Genomic DNA, 26,541 nt, shown 5'->3' with positions numbered 1-26,541 from the left:
TTCAGTTAGCAGCTGGCATGACTTTAATGGAACACTCACTGTAAAGAACAGTGAAGACCTCGTCCACCATTTTTCTTAAGACAAACACATTGGATTGGGCATCTGCCGGTGGTGGCGGTAGTGGGGGCACCCTCACGGTTTGGCCGTGCTCTCCCTCTTTTCCTGCATCCGCATCCTGGTCTTTGGTTGGGTTTACATTGGGCGGGCATGACGGCACCCCTGCAAGAAAAGGATTAGAGTAGCATTGAAAGCCTGGCGCGTTTTCTTCTGAGTGTCATTTAGCGGCATCATTGCACCAGACAAGTGACAGATTTGTTCTCTGGGGGGAAGTAATCTATGTGTCACGCTTGAAAAATGGCAGCTGATAGAATTAATGACTTGTTTGTCCCACTGTCGCTTCCACTTTGAATGTAAAAGATTTTCCACAGGGAGGTACTTAGAGCCAAATTTCAAGAAGCCAGCAGGATTAAGACACTGCACTAGATGATGGAATTGCTGAAATACTGTACAATTCACCTTTAGGGAAACATAGTGCACCTTCTGTGAATCTGTGGGAAATGTGACCAAAAAAACCCCCAAACTAAAATGAACAGTGTCAAAAATATGGTGACACCTGCCGGGAAAAAAATCTTGGCAGCACGTGGGAGGAACTTACGACAAAACTTGTAAAAGTCAGTCTGGATTTCCCTCCTGGAGTTGAGGAATATTCGTCCCTTTTCCGTGCCGAGTGCGATGACACTGTCCTCATGAATGGTGACACAGGCCACCTCGGCATTCAGCTTGGACATGGCCATACACTGGACAATAAAACACTTGCTTACGATGACGTGTGTAGCCAGGAGCTCAGTAGTGCAGAGGACGGCAGACCTACCACCGAGTCGAGGGCCGATACCAGACTGGTAAGGATCTCCTGCCTGGCCGATGGAGCTGGAACTGAAGGATCACAGCGGGAGGTGGGTCGGGCGCCATCACATGCCAGCTTCCTCATCTGAGACATGACCTTTAAACCCAAAACAATAACAGCACATTTGCCTTTTACAACTAACTCATTGGCTGCCGCTGATGATAATATATGTTCATCCCATTTTTAAAATATGATGCCTTTCCAGTGAGCAGATTGTGTGACACAAGTCAAAGTGGACTGGACGTCTATATCCGTCAGTGGTACTGAAACATGATCATTAACTGCCATTCGTGGCGAAAGGGAGCAGTGTCGCCACGGCAACCACAACCCGTCTCCCGGGAAACTAATCTCGGGGCACGCGAACAATGTGGTGCTGGCCCTTTAATCTCCGCAGACGCTGCCAACCATTATGCCGGCCGCTGGCTCAACAGAAGCGTGCGGAAGACGGTGGTGGTGGTGATGATGATAATGACGAAGAAGCGGGCGTGGCTGTCTAAACGCGTTTTCCCCTGAGGCCACAGTAAACATTACATCCCTCCCTCCCCAGTTTTCCTGCTCTTGAATGATAAGGGCATGAAAATAGCAGCCTGAACGAAAAATTCACATGAGGAAGAAGCCTCATGAAGAAATTATACATGCACAAATGTTGTCCAAATTTTAGGGTAAAATGCCACAACAATCCCAAAAATTTGACATCGATCGTTTATGGTAATGGAAAGCCTGTGAAATAGTTGGAAAATGTAACACACACCTAAACATTTCTTTGACTATATTGGAAAATGGCACACCTACAGACAATTTGATCATTAGTCTCACTGGGTAGTGTTATGAAAAAAAAAATTAAGCTTCTGCATAAACTGTTGCATTATATTTACTTTACTAAATGAATGGTGTGGAAAAGTTGATGCATCCCCAAATAAAATGTTTAAGTATAGAATGGGGCACGCCTCCAGAAAACGTGTATTTTATCATACAGAAAATGTGGCACGCCCCACAAAAAGTTTCATTAGAGTGTAGAAATTGAAGTGCATCTGAAAATTTTGTATCGAAAATATGGCGCAATAATTTTATGAACATCTATATCTGGGGTATTTGTGGAAGATTTTGAGACTCGCACCCTGTACTCCTGAACTGCGATGCAGACATGCTCACCACTAGCATACCGTGCCGTCCAAATGAGTTATTCTGTGCTGGTTTTTCGGCGATATCAACATTTTTTTCACTCCCCTTTAAAGTAAGCGCCAACATTTAATAACCACTCTTTTGGCTTTATTGTCAAGCTAATATTTGACAAAAGAAGCAAATGACGACTTTTAAAGGCTCCGTCTGACGAAACAGCAGCTGGCTTTGTTGTGTTAGCCTAATCACCTTTAAACAGACACTTTGGCGAAGGACGAACGTAAATAACAATAACACAAGTATCGTCACGCACTCGTAGCCGTTGAAGCATAAGAATGGAGAATGTTTAATTTGGTTGCTGGATGTATTTAGTCGCTGACATTTTTCATATTTGAAGTTCACCGAGAAAGCAAGCACGAGCTAATTAGCTAAAGGGCTAGCTAAGTAGCCAGCTAGTTATCTTGCGAGCTAACATTAGCACTCCCCCCGTCCCACCTCCCCTGTCGTTGCCAAATAATCTATGCCTTCTGTACATCCAATGCCAAAATATGTTCTTATATATGTGATGTTTCATATGGAAGTAAATTGTTAAGGTTTAAAGAGGTCGAAAAATGTGCGAAATCTCACCTTAATTCGCGATTAAATCCGCCTGGTCGGTTGCCGTCAATCCCGGAATAGGTTTTGTTTAATCCATCATTTGAGAAAAAACGCACAAATGTCGCTCAACGCAGCCTGGCAAAAAACGGCCGTAATCCCAATCTAGATGTCGATATCCCCCCCTCTTCGGATTGTTCCCCCCCTCGACAGCAATAGTAGTACAAATGTCCTTTTCGTGCCCCCCTCTCGTTCTTTGTTCTGTAATCCAGTAAAATTGAAAGTCATTCGCCCCCGTGCTAATCCCAACCCCAACTCAACGGCGGCGTCCATTGGTTGCGCCCGGGGCCGCGCAGGATTAACGGGAAAGAAGATGCAGGTGAAAAATGAGTGAAGAGGACATTCCCAGCGTTTTTCATCATTTTATTGCATTCGTCCGAACAAATTCACGTGAAAATCTGTGGGATTGGAATACACAGTAGGACGGGCAGACAACAAAAATCAAATGTCAAAAACAATCACTCAACATATTTTTATTTAGTTACTTCATGTACTATCTAATCTACGGTTGTTGTTTTTTTTTGTGGAATTGATGTGGAAAATTAATAATTAATGTGTTAAGAGGAAAGTTAAGTGCGAAAAAAAACTTTCCTGGTTGGGGGGGAAGAGTTGTTTTTAAACTACTTTGCTATATGATATAATAAAGATTTAAAGACTAAAAATGAAAATGTAAAATTAGTTTAACCCATATAAATTTGGAAGAGTTCTAGACAGAAAAAAACATGTGGAATGTTAACTGGCCAGTCTGTATGATTAAATTTCACAGACACAATTTAAATTCAGTGATTTAAAAAAAAAAAATGGTGCTGCATGGTGTGCATAATCCTTGAAAATATATACTGCATATATACTCAACTAGAAATGCAACATTCAATGATTAAAAAAAGTGCTACATTGTGTGCATAATCCATGTAAAAAATATATACTCAACTAGAAATGCAAAAATCTTGCATCAGCACAGTCTTGCTGCAATCAAGTACTTGTGTAGATATAAATAAGAGCCAGCCAGAAGAAAACGGGGTTGTAAATGTTTAATATGTCAATCTCAGAAAGCATTGCAGCAGGAATCCTGACACTGGCTATTCCTGAAACAGTACACGATTCTTTTGCCACTAACCACAGCGAGTAAATAGTGGACAGTCATTGGAAGATCTTGGATGGTGGCAGGTTTGAGCCCAAGAAACCGTTCCTGCACCACCAAAGTTAAGTATTTTCATACCTTGATGAGGCACAATGTTTGTCACAGGGGTGGTACCCATAAAGGTCCTGCCTTTGGAACGTTGCTTTCCTAAAATTGAGGAGCATCCTTGTTACAGACAGAGCCTTAGAATCTTAACAATTGGTGTGTCCATCTAACTTTAGGAGGACAACTGTCTACGACTACCTTTATGAGTTACGTTTGAATTTAAGGAATATACTATTTGGGCTCCGGAATGGGTAGACAGTAGTCCTACAGAGAAGGCACAGTGTCTTTTTGCTGCAGTGGTACCTTCTTTTGTACCTTTACCCATGTTTTTTTTTTGCACTAGAACAGATACAGACAGTAGCTCTAGCATGTGTATTGGTGTTTCTTTTTGGGGACAAATGTTTGCCACAACGGGTGCCCTGTTTTGCACCCTTGAAAGCTGGATTTTTTTGTTGACTGTGGCTGTAGCCTTCAATATTTAACAGTGACTCATTGATTTTCCCTTTTTTCCCCATATGTGAAACCTTCCTTGTAATTTTTTGTAGGATGGGTGAACTGACAGTCCAACCATGACTTTGTGTATGTCTGCATTTACAACAGGTTTAACAAGTTGTCTTATGACTTGGGAGACAGCTCTGGACAAACCTTGTATTTTTTTCTTGGGGGGTGCGGGCAAGTGCAATTAGTTACATTGAAGTCTAATAACAGATCTGGACATACTTAGTGCAGGCCTCTAAGAACTGTAGCAATGGGAGTCCATTCATGGCTACTTTGGTGTCTTTCTGCTTCTGGAATGGGTTCAACCAGTTGCCCCAGTGTTAAATAACAGACGTGAACATGTTCCTGTCAATACACTCTTGGGACCTGAAATACAGTGCTGCTCGAAAGTTTGTGAACCCCACAGCGATGGTCAGATTTTTTGTAAAAAAAAAACTAAAATAACCTTATTAAATGTTAAGTTATACCCAAATCCACAATACTGACATTCCAAATAATGGACTGAAACAAAAGAAATAGTTATATTGTCATTCTTTATTTAACAAAAGTGGTTGATTTAAGAAAAACTCAGATATCATGTGTGCAAAAGTATGTGAACCCCTTCAGTTAATAGGATATTGCGCCTCCTTTTGCAGAGATTACCTCAACCAAACGGTTTCTGTAGTGACTAATCAGCCTCTCACATCTACTTTGGGGGATTTTTGCCCATTCTTCCTTGCAGAACGCAATCAGTTGAGAGAGGTTTGATGGGCGTCTGGCATGAACTGCTCGCTTCAGGTCCCGCCACAGTATTTCAATGGGATTTAGGTCAGGACTTTGACTGGGCCAGTCCAGAACACGAATCTTCTTCTTTTTCAGCCATTCCTTGGTTGTATTGCTGGAATGCTTTGGATCATTATCATGTTGCATGATCCACCTTCTGCCAAGCTTTAACTTCAAAACAGATGGCGTCAGGTTATGTTCTAGGATTTGACAATATTCCTCAGAATTCATGATTCCCTGGACTATGTGGAGTTGTCCAGGTCCTGAGGATGAAAAGCAAGCCCAGATCTTGACATTCCCACCTCCATGCTTCACTGTTGGGAGAAGGTTCTTTTGGTGGTATGCAGTGTTGACTTTTCGCCAGACATGGCGGTTTTGGTTGTGACCAAACAGTTCAATTTTGCACCTACATCAGTTGATGAAAACTCTTTTTAATTTAGTCTCGACAACACAACTGTTAAAAAAACAAAAAAAAACTACTGAATTGATTGATTAGGAAATCAGGTTGAAATAATAGAAAATTCCAAAATGTTGAGGGGGTTCACAAACTTTTGAGCAGCACTGTAACTTTACCACCGAGAGTTCGATTAACGGAACTGTATCTTGGTCTGTCTGGATCCAATGCAATTAGATATCCTGGCTTCATTACAAATCTGGAAATGCCTCGACGTTTTTGACTGGCTTCTGCATAATAAGGGAGTCTAATGATTGACTGTACCTTAGTGCCCAAGTGTACACTCTAATGTCCACCTATTAATACCTGTTAATGATTTAACAGTTTATGACACTGATCCTTTCACATGGCAACAAAATCATTAAACCACACAAGGTTCTTTTTGTTAGCTCAAAGAGTCACTTGGTAGATTTCAAAGTAGCGAATAAAAAAAAAAAAAAAAACAGTCACCGGGTGGTAAATTCTTGGACTTAAGGTATTTTTTCTATTGTAAAACAAAAAAGTTGCCTTTGCCGATTGGCAATTTCTTTGAAGAATCCCACCAGAGGTTTAAATTACAGTACTTGGTCCTCGTGACTGGCTAACAGGTGCTTTTTGGCGACTGTGCACAGTTTCATTTTAAAAGTCAGACATCTGTAGGAGGATCGATGTTCGTCTGCGAGTCCCAGTTGACGCTTTCTCAGGTGGTGTTAGTGCTTCTCCTGAAAACCCCGCCCCATCCCCAATAAAGAGAAATTTTAGAACAGGCTGTATTATTAACACATCTTTGAAAAAGTCATTAAAAATAATACAGACGTCTTGAGTGCTGTCAGGCTCCTGATGGTGAATTCCATTGGCCGATTTGTGCGCTCCGTGCATCTGAAAGATATGAGACAGGCGTTTATATGGAGAAGGCATAGGGTAAATTTCACTTGAGAATATGCTACCCAAGTCAAATTGATCCAGCTGGCATTACCGGGCTTTTTTCTGGATGCTTTCCCATTGCTTGCACCAGCTGGTCCACCTGCTGGTTGTGCTCCAAAGCGGTCCTCAGCGCGTCCTCGGTGCTGTGCAGCTGCTGGCGTAGGCGGGTAACCTCAGAGTCCAGAGCCGAGGGGTCCAGCATGGAATGACGGCGGTGGTCCGGGGAGAACTTCTCGCGGCCCTGAAGTTGAAAAAAACCTTGAAGTCATCGAGGAAAGGCTCTGTTGGTCAATTGCTCTCCTGGGTTTCTCACCAGCATAAGGAGTTTGTCACGTAGCATCTTGATGTCATCTTGCAGTTTTTGCTCTTTTACCTTCCACTCGGCTTTACGCACCTCCCGGTTGAGGTCTTTGTCCATCTCACGGGAGTGTCGACGTGACTCCAGGAGGAAAACCCGCAACTCATTGAGGCTTCTGTTGTGGAAAAAGAGTCACGTGGGTAATGTTGGAGAATTTGTGGCCCACCAGTTCTAAGCCTTTCGGTCCAGCATACCCTTCTTTCTTCAGGAGCTCCTGGCTGATGCTGAGCAGCTGCCCAGAGGCATCATGGGACTTTCTGGTCATGGATTCAAGCTCCGCTTCCACACGCACCTTCTCCCTGGCGAGGGCTTCGGCTTTTCTTTCCCCTGCTCGAACTTTACCCTCCAGAACTGCCAAAGGGGAAAAAAGGGGAATAACACATAAGAAAACGGAGTTTGAAGAGAGAATGTTGTCTTGTAGTTTGGGTGTCTGACCTGCAATTTGAGATTTGAGGGCTTCGATTTGGGAGGTAAGAGTGGAAACTTCTTTTTCCCGTTTTAGCAGTTTCTCCATGGTTTCTGAAAAGAAGATTAATCTTACAGTACAACCACTCTACTGGTAAACAGATGATCGGACAAAAGAAAAGTCATACCTTCCATGTTCTGCTTTGATTTTCCCTTGTCGTCTGAAAGTTGGTTATCTTCAATCACCTGCGAGAACAAAGCGTTACAACAACCAATCAGGCAGCAGAAGCCAGTGTTGCCTGAATGCGCTCACGTTAGCTTCACGGTCGGTTTGCAAGGCCCGCAGCTGATTGGCTGTCACCCTTAACTCCTCCTGCAGCTTCTTGATTTCCACCCTGCAATCGGACGTCTCGCTTTCTGAAGTCTCCAGCCGTTCCTTCAGCTCACGCGCGCTTCTGTCACGCTCCCACTGAAGCGCCTCCATCTCCGCTAGCCTTTTCTCGGCCTTACGCAATTTGTCGGCAACCTCCTCTGAGGACAACCCACCAGCCGCATTCTCGGCCTCCCGAAGGCGAGCGGCGAGGTCCTCGTGTTCTTTGGTGAGAATGGCAGCTTCAATTGTATACTTGGCCTTCAGGTTCTCCACTTCCAATTGGTGCTCCATCTTCAGGCCTTCCAGGGCAGCACGTAGCTCTTGAACGTCTGGCTCTTGATCCTCTGGCGCAGATCGGTTACCAGAGAACGAAGCCTTTAGCTCCTCCAAGGACTGCTGGTGCTCGCTTACTAAAGAGTCAAATTTAGACTGCGTAGGAAAAGAAAAAGTGAGAAAGGGACTTGGGATTTTTTACGGCTTGTGATTGGCTGACTACCTTCCAGACATCCATTATATCCATGTTCTCCTTAGTGGCCTGCTGGACCTTCAGCTTCAACTCGCAGATTTCCTGGTTCTGCTTCTCCGACAGCAACTTCAGCTCTTCTGCTTCCTTTTGGCTCACCGCCAACGACGCTGTTGTCTCGGAGTCAAGCACCCGGGTGGCCGTGGGGGCCTCTGGGGTGAGGCTGTCAGGGCCCGGCAGCTGAACCCGCAGGCTTTCCACCTCGGCCCTGGTTCGGTTGAGCTCGTCCTCTAACTGCACGATGCGACTCTGTTCCTCCACTGTGGTTTGCTGTCATTAGGAAAGACATGTAAATATTCACAATATTTATCAATACATTAGTGTACACACCGGGGCAGATCCTTTGTTTGGCTCCCTGCTTGGGTTTGCATACATTCAAACATTTCCTATAGGATTACTGCGACGTGCTGAATGAAAGTGGAAAATTGTGAGAAGAGCACAGCCACTGTCGGATTGTCTACAGAACAAGCATCCAATTGAAACAAGAAAAAGATCAACCGTTTCTACCTTCGCAAGCCACTACTGGATTTGGATTGAAAACATCACAGCACACGAGAAGAAGAAGAGCAAGTGTGTTTCAAGTTATGAGTTAGCATCCCAAACAAGATCACATCTCATTAAGAAAAGAGAAAGAAATGGTCACCTTCCCCCTTACCCTGAAGGATGCTGAATCATACTTGCGTCTTCCCTGTTGGCAAAAACACACTTTACTGGACCTAAATTAAACTAGAAAACCTACTTTTCTTAGTGTTTTTCACAATTGGAGGTCCCTTTTCTGCATAAAGGGGCAAGTGGAATTGTGCCCCAACACAATATGTAACCTCTGACTGAGGAGTGTTCATTTCTTCATATTTTACTGTCTGTGACGTGACAGTAAGGAAAAATAAGCTGGCATGTGTGACCCTTCGCAACATTTTTTTGGCCTTACTAGAATTGAGTGTAATCGCACATCCACTATAGTAGGCGACAATGGCGCTCTCATTACCGCTTTGTTCCAGGGTAACTTTTTGTACATGGATGAAAAAAAAGGCACAACCGAACAGCTGTTCTGGGATTCTCTACCAACAAGAGACGTTTAAATTACCTCCAGGTCTCCTTTGGTGATGGACTCTTCCTCCACTCGGAATTGAAGGTCCTCCACTTTCCTGACAGCAACAAGGGTACATTCACACTCGAGACTGCATGTTTGATGCTGCTGTTTTGGTTAACGACAAGCGAGCTACCTTTTCTCTTCTTCCAGTTGATTGGCGAGCTCCACCTTGGCTTTCTGCACGCCAGCCAAGGCGGCCGTAACTTGCTGCAGGGCTCCTTCATTCTCCGAAACGTACTGCGTATGACATGGGGTCGGGTTGGACACGTCCCTTACGGACTACAACATCCACCCAATCCAGTGAGCATTCCTACCTGTACGTGTTGTGATTTGATGGTACTGAGCTCCTTCTCTACCTCACAGATGCGGCTGGTTGCCTTGGCCATGTCGGCGCGCTCCAGGTCGCGCTCTGCCAGCAGCTGCTCGATGTGCTGCTGTTTCTCCTTCAGCGCCTCCTGCAGAGCGGTCGTGCCTGAGATCTTGCGGGCATAGCGTGACGACGTCTCTGTCAGCTTGAAGGACAAACGTGGAATGAATACAAAAATAAACAAGTAAGTTGAGCTTTAGTGTCAAATAGTGTTTTTTTAAAGTGTAAGTACTTTGGGAGCCACTGGAGGGCAATGTTTGACATATTTCTGCTAAACCTGGAAGAGTAAAAAAATATTTGGGCAGAATATTTTCACACACTTCGATCTTAAATGTACACAGATAATATTAAATGGTCATAAACTAACAACACATATTCTAAATTAATGAGTGACTGATAGCTTTATTACATACATTTATCTAACATACAGCCACTGGAGTGACAATTGCGGTAATAGTTTTTGTATGCAGCGTTAGCACCAAAACATTTAAAAAGATTTGTAATGATAATTTCATTTCATTACTTGATACAACAGATAGAAATCTGAATTGTGAAAATAATGACAGAAACCGCAAAATTCTTATTTATAAACTAGAAATAAAATACCGGTGATTACAGTAAACAATATGTTTTTTTTTTTTTTTTTTATTTACGAAAATTTTTTTAAAAATCGAAAAAAGAAAACAAAACATTAACATCAATGTGTTATTTTTTTGTTCAATTTTAGAAATAAGGGCTAACAGATCAAAAAAGAAATAACAAATATGGGAAAAAAAGATGATTGCATAGATTTATGTAAAGTGATCCCTACTAATATTAAAACTTAAATAATAATACTAAAACACATTATTAGTTTTTGTTTGAATGTAAAGATGGTAATTTATTAGCCCTACGGTATATCACATGTTTTTTTTTTTTTTTTTTGGTATAACTTTTTCAGAGGTGAAAGTGGGCCAGAACGGTCAGGAACGCAGTTCCGGTATAAGATTCAGGTCAGGAACGCAGTTCCGGTATAACATTCAGGGCTGGAATGCTGTTCCGGTATACGGTGCTTTGATTCCGACAATATGACGGCAAGTGTCAAAACACTATGTAAAGAAAAATAAAAAAAATACAAAGCTGCCACACATGCATTTAATCTTCAAGAAGAAAACAATCTACCAACATCAGATTTACATACACAAGTGTTAACAACGAGCATAATAAAGGGCTTGTGTAGCGTAATCCGTTTCCACCGATATTTATTATTTATTTTATACCGCGGACGGCATGGAGGTTTCCCCAGCTGCTGCAGTTATCTGAGTCTGACGATGACGAGTCACGTCAATGTGCTAATCCAGGCAGCAAAGCACAACGCCTGGACTCATTTATCCATTCAATTGGCTGACATACTAGCATGTGATCACCAGAGATAGTCAGCTCAGATTGGTTCAAATGTGCATGTTTTCTGAAAAAGTTTGTTGAATTGATGCAACAAAAAAAGGTCAATGCAACAGAAAATGGATCAAATCTTTAAGAGCAAGGCAAGCATTAGGAGGCTTATTTGTCATATTTAGTTTTATTTGCTCTGATGGGGAGGTTTAGATCATCTGTGCACCATGTGCACTTTGGACTTATATTTGTTCATTTATGTTAGGCTACTTATTAATTTCCTTATGATTTAAAAAAGTCCATGTTTGTGCGATCTTTAAAATATATTCCATTTCACTCTGCATAATATACGTCATTTGTACTTATTTTTCTGAATGTATGTTACTTATATCTTTATTATTAAAAAACAACAAAAAGAATACGTTTACACAACTTAAATTTGAATACACATCCTATGTTTTTAAGTAGTTAAGATTTGGCATTTAGTATGTGAAGAACATATTGTAAACTATTTTTGCACTGTTGATAACAAATATTTATTACTAATGCTATCACACGTCACTTTACCAATACCACTGCGGCGGTCTACAAATAGAAGCATACTGTAAAATGGAATGTGTTTTTTTTGCAGTGTTAATAAACGTTTATTACTGAATGCTGCTATCAAATTTCACCTTACCTATACCACAGGAGTATCACTATTAGAAGTCATTGACTCCCCATTGATGCATTTTATATTGTTTTATCTTGTGTTGTGTAAATATATATATATATATATATAATATGTATATATATTTTTTAATTTTGCATATTGGAGATTGAAAAATATGTACAATCTATTCTATTCTATTCTACAGCGTTCTTATTTTGCAAATCACTGAAAAAAATACAATTTTGAATGAAAATCAGTTTTATAATGTGTTCTAGAAATAACTGGCCAAAACAGTTTTCTTTGCATTTCAGTAGTTTTGCCCCCCCCCCCCCCCCCCCAAAAAAAAGGAAAAATAGATAGATAAATAAAAATAATTAAATAAAAACCTTCACGTCCGGAAGTTCCGGAAAGAAATTCTAACCACTTTCACCCCTGCTCTTTTTACAGAGATCCGGCTCGTCTAAGCGCACCAGCAAGTGTTTTTCAACACAATCAATGATGCTTAATCACGGTGAGTCAACTATCACTCAAAGCGAGTGTTCTTGCTGACGCAGCAATCTTGACTACTGACGGCAATTAAAGTTGATGACAAAGGCTGCTAGCAATTAAGCAAAGTAAAAAAGGGGCGTGAACCGCTCTAGTCAAATCGATGCCACGTCGTCCTGTTTGTTTCTAATGCACAAAGCGTGCGCTTTCTGAGGCCAAAATATCTCACCAGTCCGGCACGGCTGGGTCGACCGCCCACCGACGAGGCCACCGAGCTGACGGAGCTGATGGACGAGCTGCTGGGGCTGTGGGCCAGCGACGACACACCCATGGCCACACGCTTGCTTTTCTTGGCCTTGGCCGGGCTAGTGGATGGGAAGCCGATCCGGATCACCTTGTGGATGGGCGCGAACAGCCCAAACTTGGGAAGACACTGGAAATATCTGCACACATCACAGCGCTACGTTGAATTCCTTGACGCCGTTAACTCAAAAAATTCTTATCTCAAGTCATCTCTCGCCGTTGAAAGGAATGGAAACGCTATCAACACGGCGAACCTTGTGCCGGCCACAGCGCCGTCGTTTTTCCCCAGAGGCTCGTCCAGCTCGACCCCACACCACTCGCCCTTGGCGAAGTCCGTCTCACCCATGTAACGGATCACACCCATCTTGGAGCCTCCCACCTGGCCCCAAACACAGAAGATTTGCTTTGTATGTGTTCTATATTTACTTCCGCCAATTGGTAAAACTAACAGAAAGCGGCGGTTACTATTCAGTTCTGTATGTCTAGCCTTTTATGTTCAAGATAACTCAAGAACGAATAGGATTATATTAAGTTATCATTTCCAAATTTAAAGGATATGTTTGTAATGTGAATTGGAAGAGGTGATTCAATTTTGGTGTAATGAGATCAAAGGTCAAGGACGTCACAAAAGAAATTTCAAGATAACTCAAGAGCAAATAAAGGGATTATAATCAGACCTGCTGGATAGGTTTACAATATGAAACTAGAGAAGTGATTAAATTTTTGGGTACTGACGTCAATGGTCTGAAAAACGGATTCCTGGTTTTGTTCATTTTATTTGTTTTTAACATTTTGTACGTTAATAAATGTAAAATAAATCAGAAGAACACAACAATTATTCATAATAAAAATATATATACAGTGGGGCAAATAAGTATTTAGTCAACCACCAATTATGCAAGTTCTCCTACTTGAAAAGATTAGAGAGGCCTGTAATTGTCAACATGGGTAAACCCCAACCATGAGAGACAGAATGTGGAGAAAAAAAACAGAAAATTACATTGTTTGATTTTTAAAGAATTTATTTCCAAATTAGAGTGGAAAATAAGTATTTGGTCATCTACAAACAAGCAAGATTTCTGGCTGTCAAAGAGGTCTAACTTCTTCTAACGAGGTCTAATGAGGCTCCACTCGTTACCTGTATTAATGGCACCTTTTTTAACTCATTATCAGTATAAAAGACACCTGTCCACAACCTCAGTCAGTCCCACTCCAAACTCCACTATGGCCAAGACCAAAGAGCTGTCAAAGGACACCAGAGACAAAATTGTAGACCTCCACCAGGCTGGGAAGACTGAATCTGCAATAGGTAAAACGCTTGTTGTAAAGAAATCAACTGTGGGAGCAATTATTAGAAAATGGAAGACATACAAAACCACTGATAATCTCCCTCGTTCTGGGGCTCCATGCAAGATCTCACCCCGAGGCATCCGAATGATAACAAGAACGGTGAGCAAAAATCCCAGAACCACATGGGGGGACCTAGTGAATGACCTACAGAGAGCGGGGACCACAGTAACAAAGGCTACTATCAGTAACACAATGCGCCGCCAGGGACTCAAATGCTGCACTGCCAGACGTGTCCCTCTGCTGAAGCCAGTACACATCCAGGCCCGTCTGCGGTGCGCTTGAGAGCATTTGGATAATCCAGAAGAGGACTGGGAGAATGTGTTATGGTCAGATGGAACCAAAATAGAACTTTTTGGTAGAAACACAGCTTCTCGTGTTTGGAGGAGAAAGACTACTGAATTGCATCCGAAGAACACCATACACACTGTGAAGCATGGGGGTGGAAACATCATGCTTTGGGGCTGTTTTTCTGCAAAAGGACAAATGATCTGTGTAAAGGAAAGAATGAATGGGGACATGTATCAAGAGATTTTGAGTGAAAATCTCCTTCTATCATCAAGGGCATTGAAGATGAGACGTGGCTGGGTCTTTCAGCATGACAATGATCCAAAACACACAGCCATGGCAACAAAGGAGTGGCTTCGTAAGAAGCATTTCAAGGTCCTGGAGTGGCCTAGTCAGTCTCCAGATCTCAACCCCATAGAAAATCTGTGGAGGGAGTTGAGAGTCTGTGTTGCCCAACGACAGCCCCAAAACATCACTGCTCTAGAGGAGATCTGCATGGAGGAATGGGCCAAAATACCAGCAACAGTGTATGAAAAGCTTGTGAAGAGTTACAGAAAACATTTGGCCTCCGTTATTGCCAACAATGGGTACATAACAAAGTATTGAGATTGACCATATTGACCAAATACTTACTTTCCACCATGATTTGCAAATAAATTATCTAAAAATCAAACAATGTGATTTTCTGTTTTTTTTTCCACATTCTGTCTCTCATGGTTGAGGTTTACCCATGTTGACAATTACAGGCCTCCCTAATATTTTCAAATGGGAGAACTTGCACAATTAGTGGTTGACTAAATACTTATTTGCCCCACTGTTTGTATAATTAGGAGACCTGCTGTCCACATACTGTACATGGACATGACATTTTGGGCCATGGAAGCCACACCTGTATGTCAAATGTTAATATTGTGGCCTGCATGACCCAAAGTGTCATGTCTATGTATATTGGGGTGCCTTTTTTAATTACCAAAAATATTCACTTGCCCAATAAAGGATTAAAAATATTTTATTTAAAATTTTAGTTTTTTTTAAATTGAACAATATTGTACTAAAGAGAAAGCCAAATATAGACACTCACCAAAACCCGATCTCCAGCCTTGAGGTCCTTGTCACCGCCTTTCTTCACGGATCCGCTATCAGACATGTTGGACCCAGACTCGTTCCCTGTCTTGACAGCGCTGTTGAGCAATCCTTCTCGGAGTGGTGCCACCGCCCGCTGGCCGATGGGTCCGCCGCCCCCTTGCAGGGTCTGATTATGGACGCAGAGCGACTCGGCGGAGAGGCCATCGGCGCCATCGGCCGCCGGCTGTCGGGTCAGCTTTGAGGGTCGGGTGAAGATGCCCTGCAAGGGTTGGCACTCAAAGTACCGGACGCCGCCCACCGAGCCGTCGTTCTTGCCCAGGAGGTCATTGAGGATGACTCCGGCCCACTGGCCCGGAGCGAATTGGGTCTCCCCGAGGTAGGCGATGACCCCGGGTTTCACGCCGTTCACCCACACCTGCTCGCCCACCGTGTAGTCACCTGCCACCTCGTCGCCCTCCTCGGACACTTTGGGCGGCGTGCTAGGCTTGACCGGAGCGTCTGGAAACACAGTATGACAAGCATCGACATCGCGTGCATCTGAGGAAACGGTTCATGGAGCGGCCTCGGAAACACTGGCGACATTGTGAAATTTGTCGTCATCCGTTCCCTTTGACCGTGTCGTGCCGGCTAAAAAAGCAAGCTGTCAGCGTGTAGCACAACGGCGCAGATTGTGTGCCCGGACCCTAATTGGTGCCTAAAAAGTGGGTCAGTGAGACGCATCTGCGATTAAACCCGTCGTTCTCACACAGACGAGTGGGGCTATGTGTCGCGTGTGCATGGATCGGCGGCCTCTCCACAACACCCCGACTTGAAGACCTGCCCGAGGCTTCGTGGCCCCATTGCTGGAGCTTTATGCCCCAATTGCTGCCATATGTTGCTGTTGTTGTGCAAAATGGGTGAAAAGTCACTCACCAACATTTTTGTTTAAAGAAACAATTTGAATGCAACAACTGATGTGAAACTGGGCAGACATGTCTCAGTGACAGGCCGCTTAAAAAACCGTCAAGGACCCATGCCCGCAATCAAACAGGGAGTTGGCCATTTTGGTCTGAAGAAGCCATTTGGGGAGCCAGTTTTTAAGAAACGGGCCAGAAAACAACTGAAATACTAATCAGGGACGGGATGTGTGTTGGTTTCACCCAAATTAGTTTTCTGACCAAAAAGTGAGCTTTTTGTGAAAAGAAACCGCAACCTTTGGCTATGAAATGACAAAATAGATACTTTTTCTTTTCTGAACTAGTGTTTCATTATTGCCAAACGCTTCTCCCACGCAAATGAAGAATGACCCAATGGCGACACCTGCACGAAACTACATTTAGTCGTGATGTAAATAACTTCAACTAGATCTTAAACTCGGCCTTCACCATCTGCCGCCACCCGCAAGCACATTTGAAGCGCTCGTAAATAACCAAGGCAGATCGGCGACGAGAGGTGTGTCCGCTGCCAACGTCGGGAGGCGGAGGAAAGTTGTGTGGAGGCTTCATTGTGCGAGATGGGGGGGATGAATGCAGTGTTTTCACATGGCCCCAGCACAATGGTCAAAGTGGAGGCTTGTGTTGCCAGTCTTCGGATTTGGCTCCCTTCTTACCCGAACCCCCCTAGTGTCGCCTTAGCAACACAAATGAGGGCCGAGCCAGATGACTGCGTGCTCGCGGATAAATGTTTACCATTTCCTGTTTTGTTTTCTATATATAAACTCATGGTCAAGCTTGTATGGACTGATCCTGGGTGGTGTCAACCAGATGTTCTCAAATCAGTATGCTTCATCCACTACTTATATGGTAACACTTTTTTCATAACCTCTTCCTAACCCGTAAATTCCATAGGAATGAAATACACTGCCTACACACACAAAAAAAGGCACCACCTAAATGAAAGGGTTACACACTTGACTGGACCGCCTTGAGCTTTGATTATGGCACGCATTCACAGTGGCATTGTTTTACTAATTATTGCTTCTGCGATGTCACAAGATTTATTGCCATCCAGTATTGCATTGATGATGGTAGATGAAAAAAGTCAATAATGATTAATAGTAGACGTGCGCCAAATACTGGTTTCAAGGTATACCTTGGTATAAAAACATCAAGGTTTCAAAACCGCAAAAATGTTCCGTCATACCGTCCCTAAGGTATTAGCTATTTTTTTATGTCCCAAACATGCATGGAGAAATCCCTCGCTTGCAGCTGCAAGGCTCAACCCTCCCCAACTGGTTGTTGCTCAGTGCCAGTGAGTCAGCTGTGCTACGCGATGTCTGGAGGAGGTTAAACTTGTGAACTTTTTCCCCCCATCGAAGAAAACTAAATCATACAAAAAAGTTACAGACGGCCGCGGCTTAGAGGAGGAGGGCCAACCGACATGTAAATATGTAAATATGATTTCGCATTGATAAAAAATTTAATGTTAGTAAATACTGTCATGAACGTTTCCCACCAGTTGCGAGAGTTAACTCCAGCTTGGTTAGTGTGTCTAGCGGTGGTAAAACATGGTGTTTTTTTCTCTTTGGCAACTGTCTGTGTTGAGAAAGAGAGCGTGTGTATAATGTAAACATGATACGAGCCATACGCGTGCTTTTTATGGAAAATAATTCAATTATTTTGGTTCTGATGGTAATAATGTTGCGCTGTGGCTGTGGGTATAGACTCATTGTCATTTTTTTAATGTTTTTATTTTAACTTACCAATTTGCTGATATGTTTTGGAAAAATAAAAATCTGTTCAATGGGAAAAACGTTTTTTTTTTCAAACACAGATATCTCTAACACATTTTAGAGCTGTAATTGATATACCGTGAAACTGTGATCGTTTGGCTTAAGGTTATCATACTGTCAGAGTATCGAACTGGTACATGCCTAATTAATAATAATACAGTAGCTCAGTATTGATGCTACGTTTTAAGAAAAAAAAAACATTTTTTTCTTCTCATACTAAATGACTGCATACTCAATTGTATGTTAAGTCATTGCTATTAATATTGTTAGTATTATGGCTTGGTTAGACACTGCTTTAACAGACTAACATTTTTTACTAGGAGCACAATAGCCCTTAACTTAAAACTTTAGGGGCGCAACAAGAAGATTCAGGGGTGCACATTGTTAATCGACATGCAAAGTTTTCCTCTTAATTTTCACAGTTTAATCGATCGTTCTTAGCAGTGTGCAACCGGCGCATACTTTATGATACCTCTCAACATGATTTTCGGGACATAAATAAAAAAGCGGTATGGGAAGTTGTTGGCACTCAGAAAACACAGGAAATTTTAAAATTCCCTCTAAATTTATAGCGAATCCGAGACAAGTGATGACGCGGTGCATGTCGCTGTTGCTTGCCGCTGCAGTCGCATCGCACCCCGTTTATTGGTTTTCAGTTTAGCAGCGATGACTTTCGCATTTCGCCATCGGTCATCGCCCCCCATGTGTCTTACTCCTACCCCGCTCCACACGTCGCCTGCCTCCAACTTCTTTTTCTTCATTTGTATTTTCCCTTGGCAAACCAGCTCGTTACATTACCGCCAACAAGTGGATTTAACTGTGAAGGAGTTTGTCAATAACAACAAGAAAAAACGCAATGTTACTAGTCGCACATGTGCGAGTAAATGAAAAAAATACTCATACTGGCTCTAATTTTAGTCGCAAAATGCGACCATTTGGTCACAGTCTGGAACCCTGAGGCTGAACTCAAGCTATGAACTCATCACAGGATGATTGCACACCACACATTTGGACGTCTATCAACATCTTGGGAAGGGGGACATGCGCTTTTTTTACGGCGGCGTACGTCACTGGCGGCTATCTTGGGTAGGGCAACCAGTAGTTGGAAACTACACTGACAAAAATAACTGGTGGATTTATTTGATAAAATCATTGTAACAATTTGCACTTACAGTACTTGTCATAGTAACAGTTTGCACTTATTGACATTGACAATGTCAATGTCTATTAAGTAAATTTTACTGCTTGTGAACTAAACTTAATATTGCAAGCAGTAAAAGTAAAAGTAAAAAATAAGTAAGTGCAAATTGATAAAATGATTTTATCAAGGAAATCCACCAGTTATTTTCTTCAATGTAGTTCTCAAAAAGAAAATATTGCGCAGCATCGGCACATTATCTCTTAGTAATCGTGATGTCATTTTAGTGCCATGTCGGTACAAATACAGGTATCGTTATCTGTGCAAGACTAATGATTAATAATAAAAATAATAATTAATCATGTGATAGTGAAGTTTTTTATATAATACAAGTAGTCACTTACTCCACAAAGGGTTAACTCAGTCCTTTTTGTTAGTCCTGTTTACATCCTTGCCCACAGATCGCAACCGGTGAACAGATGTGCGGCCACATGCAACATTTCAGAGATTATCTTTTTCATCTCCAACTGCGGATAGTTGTGCCGTGATGCAATTTAAACCAAGAGGAAACAAAAATGACCTTTGGATGGATGAACGGAGCCGACAGTAGTTTATGTATAGTGCTTCGCAAAGCACAGCTGTGATTCAGTAGAAATTGCAACAGATGTTTTTCTTCTTGCCAACGGAGGAGGAAGAGGAAATCACTTACTGTCTTTGGGGGGCACAGGGGAGCTCGACGTTCCGCTTCTTCCCATTGGGCTGGAATGCTTGGGCCCACGCCCGGGGATCTTCAGCCCGCTGGACTTGAGCATGTTCATGGTTTGTGAAAAAATAGGCTGTGAAAGCTGGCGGTGAAGGCACTAAGCCAGGGAGTGGTGACTGTCTCTCCCCATGTTTTACAGCTGGAAACACACAGGAAATGTTAGGAGACAGCGAAGGAGTATAGAGTAAAACCAACAAAGGTTAAGTGAAAGAGACATCTGGAATCAGGATGAAGCCAGCATCACCTAGGAATATTTCAGGATGAATTTAAATTCATTTAAAAAAAGATGGATTTTAAGTGGTAAATGAAGTCTGTAAAATGTTAAAAAAAAAAAACACACAACTTTTAATTTACAAGTTGTAATATTACCATAATAAGCAAGCAATGTCAAACTTATCAATCTTTTTTTAAGCTATGATATGAATAAAATTTAGTCTTAATATTTCGTGTATTCTAATATAATCAATACAAAATGTTGCCCAACTGGTTAACACAGTATTTTTCAACTGGTGTGCCGCGGCACACTAGTGTGCCGTGAGAGATTCTCAGGTGTGCCGTGAGAAATTGTCCAATATCGTTTTTTTTTTTTTAACGTCATCGGGCGGAGTTGCGGAAGGAAGGACTATTTAGAAGGTTTCAGTTGTGTGCAAATGAGTGAGGTATTGCTCAAGTCGCGTTCAAGAACTGCTCGGATTTCTAGCCAACTTGCTGTTCGCGACAATGTGGACCCCAGCACGTCTAGTGTACATCATTTGATTAGACTCGTCAAGTGTCGATATACACGAAAGTGTCCTTTCCATAAGTAAATCCTCCCCATGTGTTTTATTCCAACACATTCTCATAGCAGTTCTTGAATGCGACGCGAGCAACTCTCCAACAGCATCATGATGCCAAGCAAGCTTAAAAGTCATCTCCAAATGAAACACCCGTCGCTTCAAAACCAGTCGATGCACTATTTTGTTTGCCAAGGTGAAAACACAGAGAAACAGGCAACATTTTTGAGAAATACTACAAAGGTAAATAAATGAGAAAGCCATCAAATCCTTGTTGCTGAACTTGTTGATAAATTCAAAAAGTTCCACACCGTGGCAGAGAAATGAATACTACCTGCAAAGTAATTGTCAGCAAGATGCTCGGCCCTGATGCGGTTAAAGACATTGCTAAAGTCCCCCTGTCTGATAAGTCTGAGCTTTTCAAGCCTAACTGTGATTATAAAAAATATATATATACACACATATATATATGTATATATATATATATATATATATATATATATATATATATATATATATATATATGTATATATATATATATATATACATATACATATATATATAAAAACAAAGACAAAGAGCTGTTGAAGAAGAGCTTTGTGTGTGTCTTTCTTCAATTCCAGCCAGGATATCGGCTTTGTGTTCATCTAAACAGGCTCAAGTCACTCTGAGTTAGAATAAATATTGACAAATTATTGGATAATTAAATACAGGAAGTAATTTTGGAACATTTTTGGTTTGTGGTCTCCCGCAACATTTTTTCCTATGTAAAAACGTGCCGTGACTCAGAAAAGGTTGAAAAACACTGGGTTAACACATAAGCCTCACAGTTCAGTGATCGTTATTCTTCCTGTGTGGAGTTTGCATGTTGTCCACGTGCTCATGTGGGTTTTCTCTGGGTACTCAGGTCACATCCCCCAACTCCATATTGTCCATAAGGGTGAATTTTAAGATTTTTTTTCAGTTTTTTCCAAAAATTAGCTATTTTGTTGTATGACTATTTCAATAAGTGTACTGCTGCCACCCCAGAGGGGAAAAAACAGCAACATAATAATGTTAAGTTCTTAAAATTGTAACTTTTTTTTCTTTAATAAGACAATTTTACAAGATTATAAATTATGCCATCAAATGTTGACTTAAATATGTCATATTAAAATTAATTTCTCATATAAATAAATTTTGCCCGTCGAATATTTTATACTTGCATTGAAGTCATTGTAATTTTGTGTGTGTGCCAGTTTCCAAACTTCAAACAACATAGTTTTCCACAAATTCAGCCTCCATAATTGTTACTTCTCTATCATTCCTCCAATCAGGCTCCCCGAAACATTACAAGCATCTCTGAGTGTGTTGCACTGCAGTGCTTCTCCAATTTCCAGTCTAATAACAAACGCACTATACGCCGCCAAAACCCCTATAAGGTTGTCACACAGCCAAAAATCCTCAAGACCATCTGAATTTCCCGTGTCCCTAATATTGTGGCATGCCTGGCACATGCAAAACTATTAAATGGGTCAGGGATGATGCTAATTGTTCCAAATGAAAGCCTCCCCCATCTTTGGGCCTGCACCTGATAATGCTGAGGAGGGTGCATGGTGGTGGTGGGGGGTGATAATGCGCACCTCCACAAAAATGCATCCAGATTGATCCATTGTTTTAAAGCACTGACTGCGGCAATGATTAAAAAAACAGCACACTCCCATTCAACAAAGGAAAAAAGCCATAGTGATACTCACGTTGAGTCACAAGGGTTCACTTGTAATATTCCTTCCAGGGAAAGGGAGGATGCCACTCCCTGGGCTGGAGGGGATGCAAATATGGATGTTCGGGGTAGCAAAAAGGGAGAGTCCGCCGCGTGGATCCGTAGGACCGGTTAGCACCCGGGATTCCCTAAAGCGACCGGCAAAAGGCCCCCTTAATCTCCCATCGAGGTGTCGTTTTCGCACCCCGCTATCCGCATGTCCGACTTTCCCCCCGCAACATCGAACGCATCAGAAGCAACTTTTGTTTCTTCCTATCTTCAGAAAAGGCGCCACCCGTCTTCGCCTGACTTCCTCCAGGGTCCCGTTTTCCTCGCTCCTCTCTTTTCGGTCCTCTCCGCGATGTTTTTTTGTTGTTGTGGGTTTAGCGCAGCCTTCCTATAACCGACTAAACCCACACCGGCGACACGGAACAAAGGGGACCGGGGAAGCAGAGCCTCCTGTGGGACAGATGAGATGACTACAACCTACCCCCTCTTCCTTTCAACGGCAAGCCCCGTTTAAAAATGTGGGGATTTAAACCGTCCCCCACCTTTCAGATAGAATACACCAATCACAACTTTACTCTGAAGACTTATTTGATTTATTTCCATTGTCGCATCATTCGGCACTATCAAAATTATGAAAATGTAACACGGTAACATTAAAAACGATACATTCTGCTGTCATTGTCCGTCTTCAACCGATCCTCCGTAATCACGTGCAAAAGTAGATATTTGGTCAAATAAATACCCCATTCTGGTATCAAACACAGGCCGATCTAAAACTGAAAATTAACATTTTAAATTGTGAAAAGTCTGTGTAAAATTAACGCTTTAGGTTCTGAGCAACAACTGTTCTTAAAATGAAGAAAATCGGATAGGAGTTTGGTGTTTGTAAAACTGCCCTCTCCCTATGACAGAAACATGTTACATGCACGTGTCAAAGCAAATTTATTCAGTTTTTTCAACTCGTGACTACAGTTAACGCTCAAAACCAACATTCACACGTTGTGATATTTATTGTCAGATTCAATTTTTGACGAAATATGGAATTACAATTTTTTTGCGAATTTTGCATCATCCACTTCCGGGCCGGCGTGATTTAAAAGGACCTGATTGGCCAGTGGAGTCAGGAAGTGCTGGGATTGGTTAATTCCACACTTCGAGTCGAGACGATTGATATGGCTGAATTTTAATTTATTGATGTGTTTTCAACTTTTTATGTGTTTTAATTCAACTCAAATTTGAGATGAATATACCAATGGAACATTAAATATATATATATTTTCTTAAAAACAGGTTCTGATATCATCGCCGTGGCCTTTTAAGTGCAGTTTCTCAAAATTTCCACAAGAGGTCAGCAAGACCAAGCCAACTTGCTCGTTGGTTAGTTGCTATTTAATAAATACACTGTGTGTAGGTAGCTTTGTTAGCTAGGTATAAACTACAAATTCAGGCCTCTTTGGATACATGCAAGAAAAATAGAGGTTACTGATAATCATTGGTGCCCCATTATTTTAAGGGACGGGCAAAAAAATTATCATATGCATCCCAGCGGAAAGAATCTTGTAAATAGACTGAAAAAACTGAGTTTCATTTTTCTGTTGTGAAATAGTAGGGGAAAAATGTGAATAAAAGATATAATTTCCAGGCAAAGGCCGCCCAGCACGGGAGCAGGCAGACATTTTATCAATTTATTTTAGTCTATCAATTGTGAGTATCCCAAAATGCCTTTCCTTCCTTATGATGTCATTAATACCCATTATCAGATGCACCGATGCTCAAATATATGTGTGTGTTTGTGCATAGATAAAACTGATGTCACAAAAATGAATTTATTAATTGTATTTTAAATTTGGGGGCTAACATTTATAAGAAAAACTTTTGTATTTTTTAATTTGCATTCATACACACACAACATTTATTTAGGGTATACAGGTGAAGTTACATATTTCTTTTCATAAATTGTAATACATTATTTATCTATATTAAATGTTTTTTCTATTGTGTTTGTGAAAATGAAAATAAGGTGTTGACTCTTCTTTTTCCCTGGCACACTTTCATATAATAACGCCCCTGTTCCATTTCCTAATAAAGGCCTCAGTGTGCTCACCCAATGGACATTGCACTGGGCGGCAATGCACCGCCAAGGCGGGATTATTCCGCTTTTTTCTAATCCCATTACGGCACCGCGTGAGGGCGGAAATACGGCGAATGGGGAAGGATGGCAAAGGTTGTTTTGTTTGGCTGATGAGAGAATGATTAACTGTCGCGTGTGCTTGACAGGAGGTGATGGCCCGGACGGCGGTGCCCGGCATCGGATGAGGATGCACACACACACACCTCCATTGTTTTGCCTTTCAAGTCCACCTGCCCCTGGAAATGCATTCAAAGTCTTAAAAGGTTACTTTTAGTGTCGTGTTGTAACATGTAATAATGTTCAAGTGGTTGGAAAAAGTTTGATTAGTCAACTGGGATAAGGATTTCTTCACTCAGTTTGCCAAGTAAGTCAAGTTTTTCTCTTCTTTTATTCATAAAAATGTTATCTTGCCAAAAGAGTGCCAAAATTGTTGTATTTGTCATATACAGTATATGTATATTTTTAATGTATTATAAGTGAGTTGAATTTTGGAAAGAATGAAAAAAAATGAAAAGGGGTTGAAAATAATGCATAAAAGACAACAGACTTCAATTAAGAACAATCTATAAAATCATCAACATCAGTTGTAATGGGGTTAAATTCGGGCATGAACGCACTTTTTTTATTTAAACATTCTAACAAACTTCTCTTTTTCCCCTTTGTTGGGCAAAAAAAATCAACTGGGAGTACAATTTTGCTCACTCAAAAATACTTTTACTTTGTTTCCAGAAGTACACAGAGCATTCTTTAAACTTTGTGTTGTTTAAAAAACCTCCACAATGCCATTTGTCTCCTACAATATGATATCTACCTATATAATGTTTAGGCTTTGTTCCTGATTACATATAAATATCCTCTTTGTATATATAGACGATTATTTAACTTTTCTCCAAAGACCCGGCAAGAAAGAAAAAAATTTGTCCATTTTGGGTTTAAACCATCAATCCATCGTAATGCTAGGTCTCATTAGTTTAAATTCAGATTGGACCGCGATGATTTTGAGTGACTTGAGTCTATTGCCTTGAGCGACATGGTATAAGTTATCATTATAACTGAGAGGGCTGGAAGTGAATGATCTAAAAAATCTTGCTTGCTTGTTATCCTGATGTCACTGACCTTACAGAGTTGTTGTTTTTTTTTTGCATACAGTCAGCCAACTGTGTGTGTATTCACTTTCCTTTGGTTACTGTCCTCTCTAGGACTGTTGGAGCACCATGGCTTCTGCTGCTCTTGAGCTGGCGGGCTTCTTCTTGGGTCTGCTGGGCTTACTGGGGAGCCTGGTGTCCACGGTGCTCCCCTATTGGGAGAATACGGCGCACGTGGGCTCCAATATTGTGACAGCCTCGGGCACCGTGAAAGGCCTGTGGATGGAGTGCGTTCACCAGAGCACCGGGGCCTTTCAGTGCGAGACGTTCAACTCCATCCTGGCTCTTTCCACCGATCTGCAGGCATCCCGGGCCCTCATGGTGGTGTCTCTCGTGCTGTCCACCCTGGGCCTGATCATTGCCGTCCTGGGGATGCAGTGCACCGTCTGCCTAGAGGAATCGGGGGAGCTCAAGAAACGAGTGGCGGGCGCGGGCGGGTGCTTCCTCCTCACCGCCGGCTTCATGACACTGGTGCCTGTTTCATGGACGACCAACAAGGTGATCCAGAATTTCTACAATCCCAACATGCCTGCCACTCTCAAGTTTGAATTGGGCGATTGCCTCTACTTGGGCATTGTTTCGGCCTTCCTTTCCATACTTGGCGGTGGCATGCTCGCTGCTTCCTTCTGTGAAGGCCAGGAAGGTGGCGGAGGCCGGGGGAGGCGGCACGGCGGGGGCTACCCGTACCCGGTGGGTGGCTTACCGGCAGTACGAAACCCCAACACCCTACAAATGGGAGGCATGAATGTGAACAGTCGAGGACAGACAATGGGTCCAAGTGTTAACGGGACGCCTGGGGCAGACCATGTGAAACCCGTAGCAGCAGGCTATGATGTTACAGGATATGTGTGATGTGAACTTTACAGACTGACAGTTTTTTTTTACTGTACTAAATAAATGGTTTCCTATTTTCTATTTGAAGTGTTGTTCAGTTACTTTCCCTTTGATCCTTTGCATCCCCAGAACTGTCTAACTGACTAACAGTGGGGCTATGTAGATATG

The 26,541-nt window shown here is 42.0% G+C and overlaps 3 protein-coding genes across 5 annotated transcripts in view; 1 reads left to right on the top strand and 2 right to left on the bottom strand.

Annotated features, from left to right (window-relative positions):
• Nucleotides 1-2,808, bottom strand: part of gtf2ird1 (GTF2I repeat domain containing 1) — a 12,778-nt gene extending 9,970 nt beyond the window's left edge. Inside the window, exons 1-4 of the mRNA XM_057820591.1 lie at nucleotides 2,651-2,808; nucleotides 872-1,000; nucleotides 656-797; nucleotides 40-219 (exon numbers count right to left, since the gene is read on the bottom strand). Coding sequence (XP_057676574.1) covers nucleotides 40-219; nucleotides 656-797; nucleotides 872-997 — 448 coding nt within the window. The 5' untranslated portion in view covers nucleotides 998-1,000; nucleotides 2,651-2,808. The remainder of the gene's footprint in view (nucleotides 1-39; nucleotides 220-655; nucleotides 798-871; nucleotides 1,001-2,650) is intronic.
• On the top strand, nucleotides 2,061-26,541 carry LOC130906349 (claudin-9-like). Of its 2 annotated transcripts, XM_057820597.1 has the most exons (7): nucleotides 2,104-2,138; nucleotides 3,727-9,299; nucleotides 9,380-9,529; nucleotides 9,593-9,780; nucleotides 12,067-12,130; nucleotides 24,541-24,758; nucleotides 25,594-26,541. In XM_057820597.1, exon 7 carries the CDS (start codon nucleotides 25,609-25,611, stop codon nucleotides 26,389-26,391), a length of 783 nt encoding a protein of 260 aa, XP_057676580.1. In that variant the 5' UTR covers nucleotides 2,104-2,138; nucleotides 3,727-9,299; nucleotides 9,380-9,529; nucleotides 9,593-9,780; nucleotides 12,067-12,130; nucleotides 24,541-24,758; nucleotides 25,594-25,608; the 3' UTR covers nucleotides 26,392-26,541. The 2 variants fall into 2 exon arrangements, with proteins under 2 accessions (XP_057676579.1, XP_057676580.1); XM_057820596.1 differs by having other exon boundaries at nucleotides 2,061-9,299.
• The window catches only part of clip2 (CAP-GLY domain containing linker protein 2), a 28,561-nt gene continuing 5,694 nt past the window's right edge, over nucleotides 3,675-26,541 (bottom strand). The window contains exons 1-17 of one of the 2 annotated variants that reach the window (XM_057820592.1): nucleotides 22,250-23,215; nucleotides 19,687-19,879; nucleotides 15,125-15,627; nucleotides 12,663-12,787; nucleotides 12,335-12,548; nucleotides 9,544-9,741; nucleotides 9,363-9,466; nucleotides 9,224-9,284; nucleotides 8,113-8,409; nucleotides 7,557-8,045; nucleotides 7,432-7,489; nucleotides 7,274-7,357; nucleotides 7,033-7,189; nucleotides 6,794-6,953; nucleotides 6,533-6,721; nucleotides 6,373-6,435; nucleotides 3,675-6,278 (exon numbers count right to left, since the gene is read on the bottom strand). In XM_057820592.1, coding sequence (XP_057676575.1) covers nucleotides 6,267-6,278; nucleotides 6,373-6,435; nucleotides 6,533-6,721; nucleotides 6,794-6,953; nucleotides 7,033-7,189; nucleotides 7,274-7,357; nucleotides 7,432-7,489; nucleotides 7,557-8,045; nucleotides 8,113-8,409; nucleotides 9,224-9,284; nucleotides 9,363-9,466; nucleotides 9,544-9,741; nucleotides 12,335-12,548; nucleotides 12,663-12,787; nucleotides 15,125-15,627; nucleotides 19,687-19,795 — 2,823 coding nt within the window. In that variant the 5' untranslated portion in view covers nucleotides 19,796-19,879; nucleotides 22,250-23,215 and the 3' untranslated portion in view covers nucleotides 3,675-6,266. Of the gene's footprint in view, nucleotides 6,279-6,372; nucleotides 6,436-6,532; nucleotides 6,722-6,793; nucleotides 6,954-7,032; nucleotides 7,190-7,273; nucleotides 7,358-7,431; nucleotides 7,490-7,556; nucleotides 8,046-8,112; nucleotides 8,410-9,223; nucleotides 9,285-9,362; nucleotides 9,467-9,543; nucleotides 9,742-12,334; nucleotides 12,549-12,662; nucleotides 12,788-15,124; nucleotides 15,628-19,686; nucleotides 19,880-22,249; nucleotides 23,216-26,541 lie in introns of those variants that run through there. The other variant, XM_057820593.1, reaches the window with a different exon arrangement.

The sequence above is a fragment of the Corythoichthys intestinalis genome, chromosome 18 (assembly GCF_030265065.1).
Source record: "Corythoichthys intestinalis isolate RoL2023-P3 chromosome 18, ASM3026506v1, whole genome shotgun sequence".
In the NCBI taxonomy this organism is placed as follows: domain Eukaryota; kingdom Metazoa; phylum Chordata; class Actinopteri; order Syngnathiformes; family Syngnathidae; genus Corythoichthys; species Corythoichthys intestinalis.
Note: the sequence above shows the minus strand (reverse complement) of the source record. Positions and strands in the feature narration are given on the sequence as shown.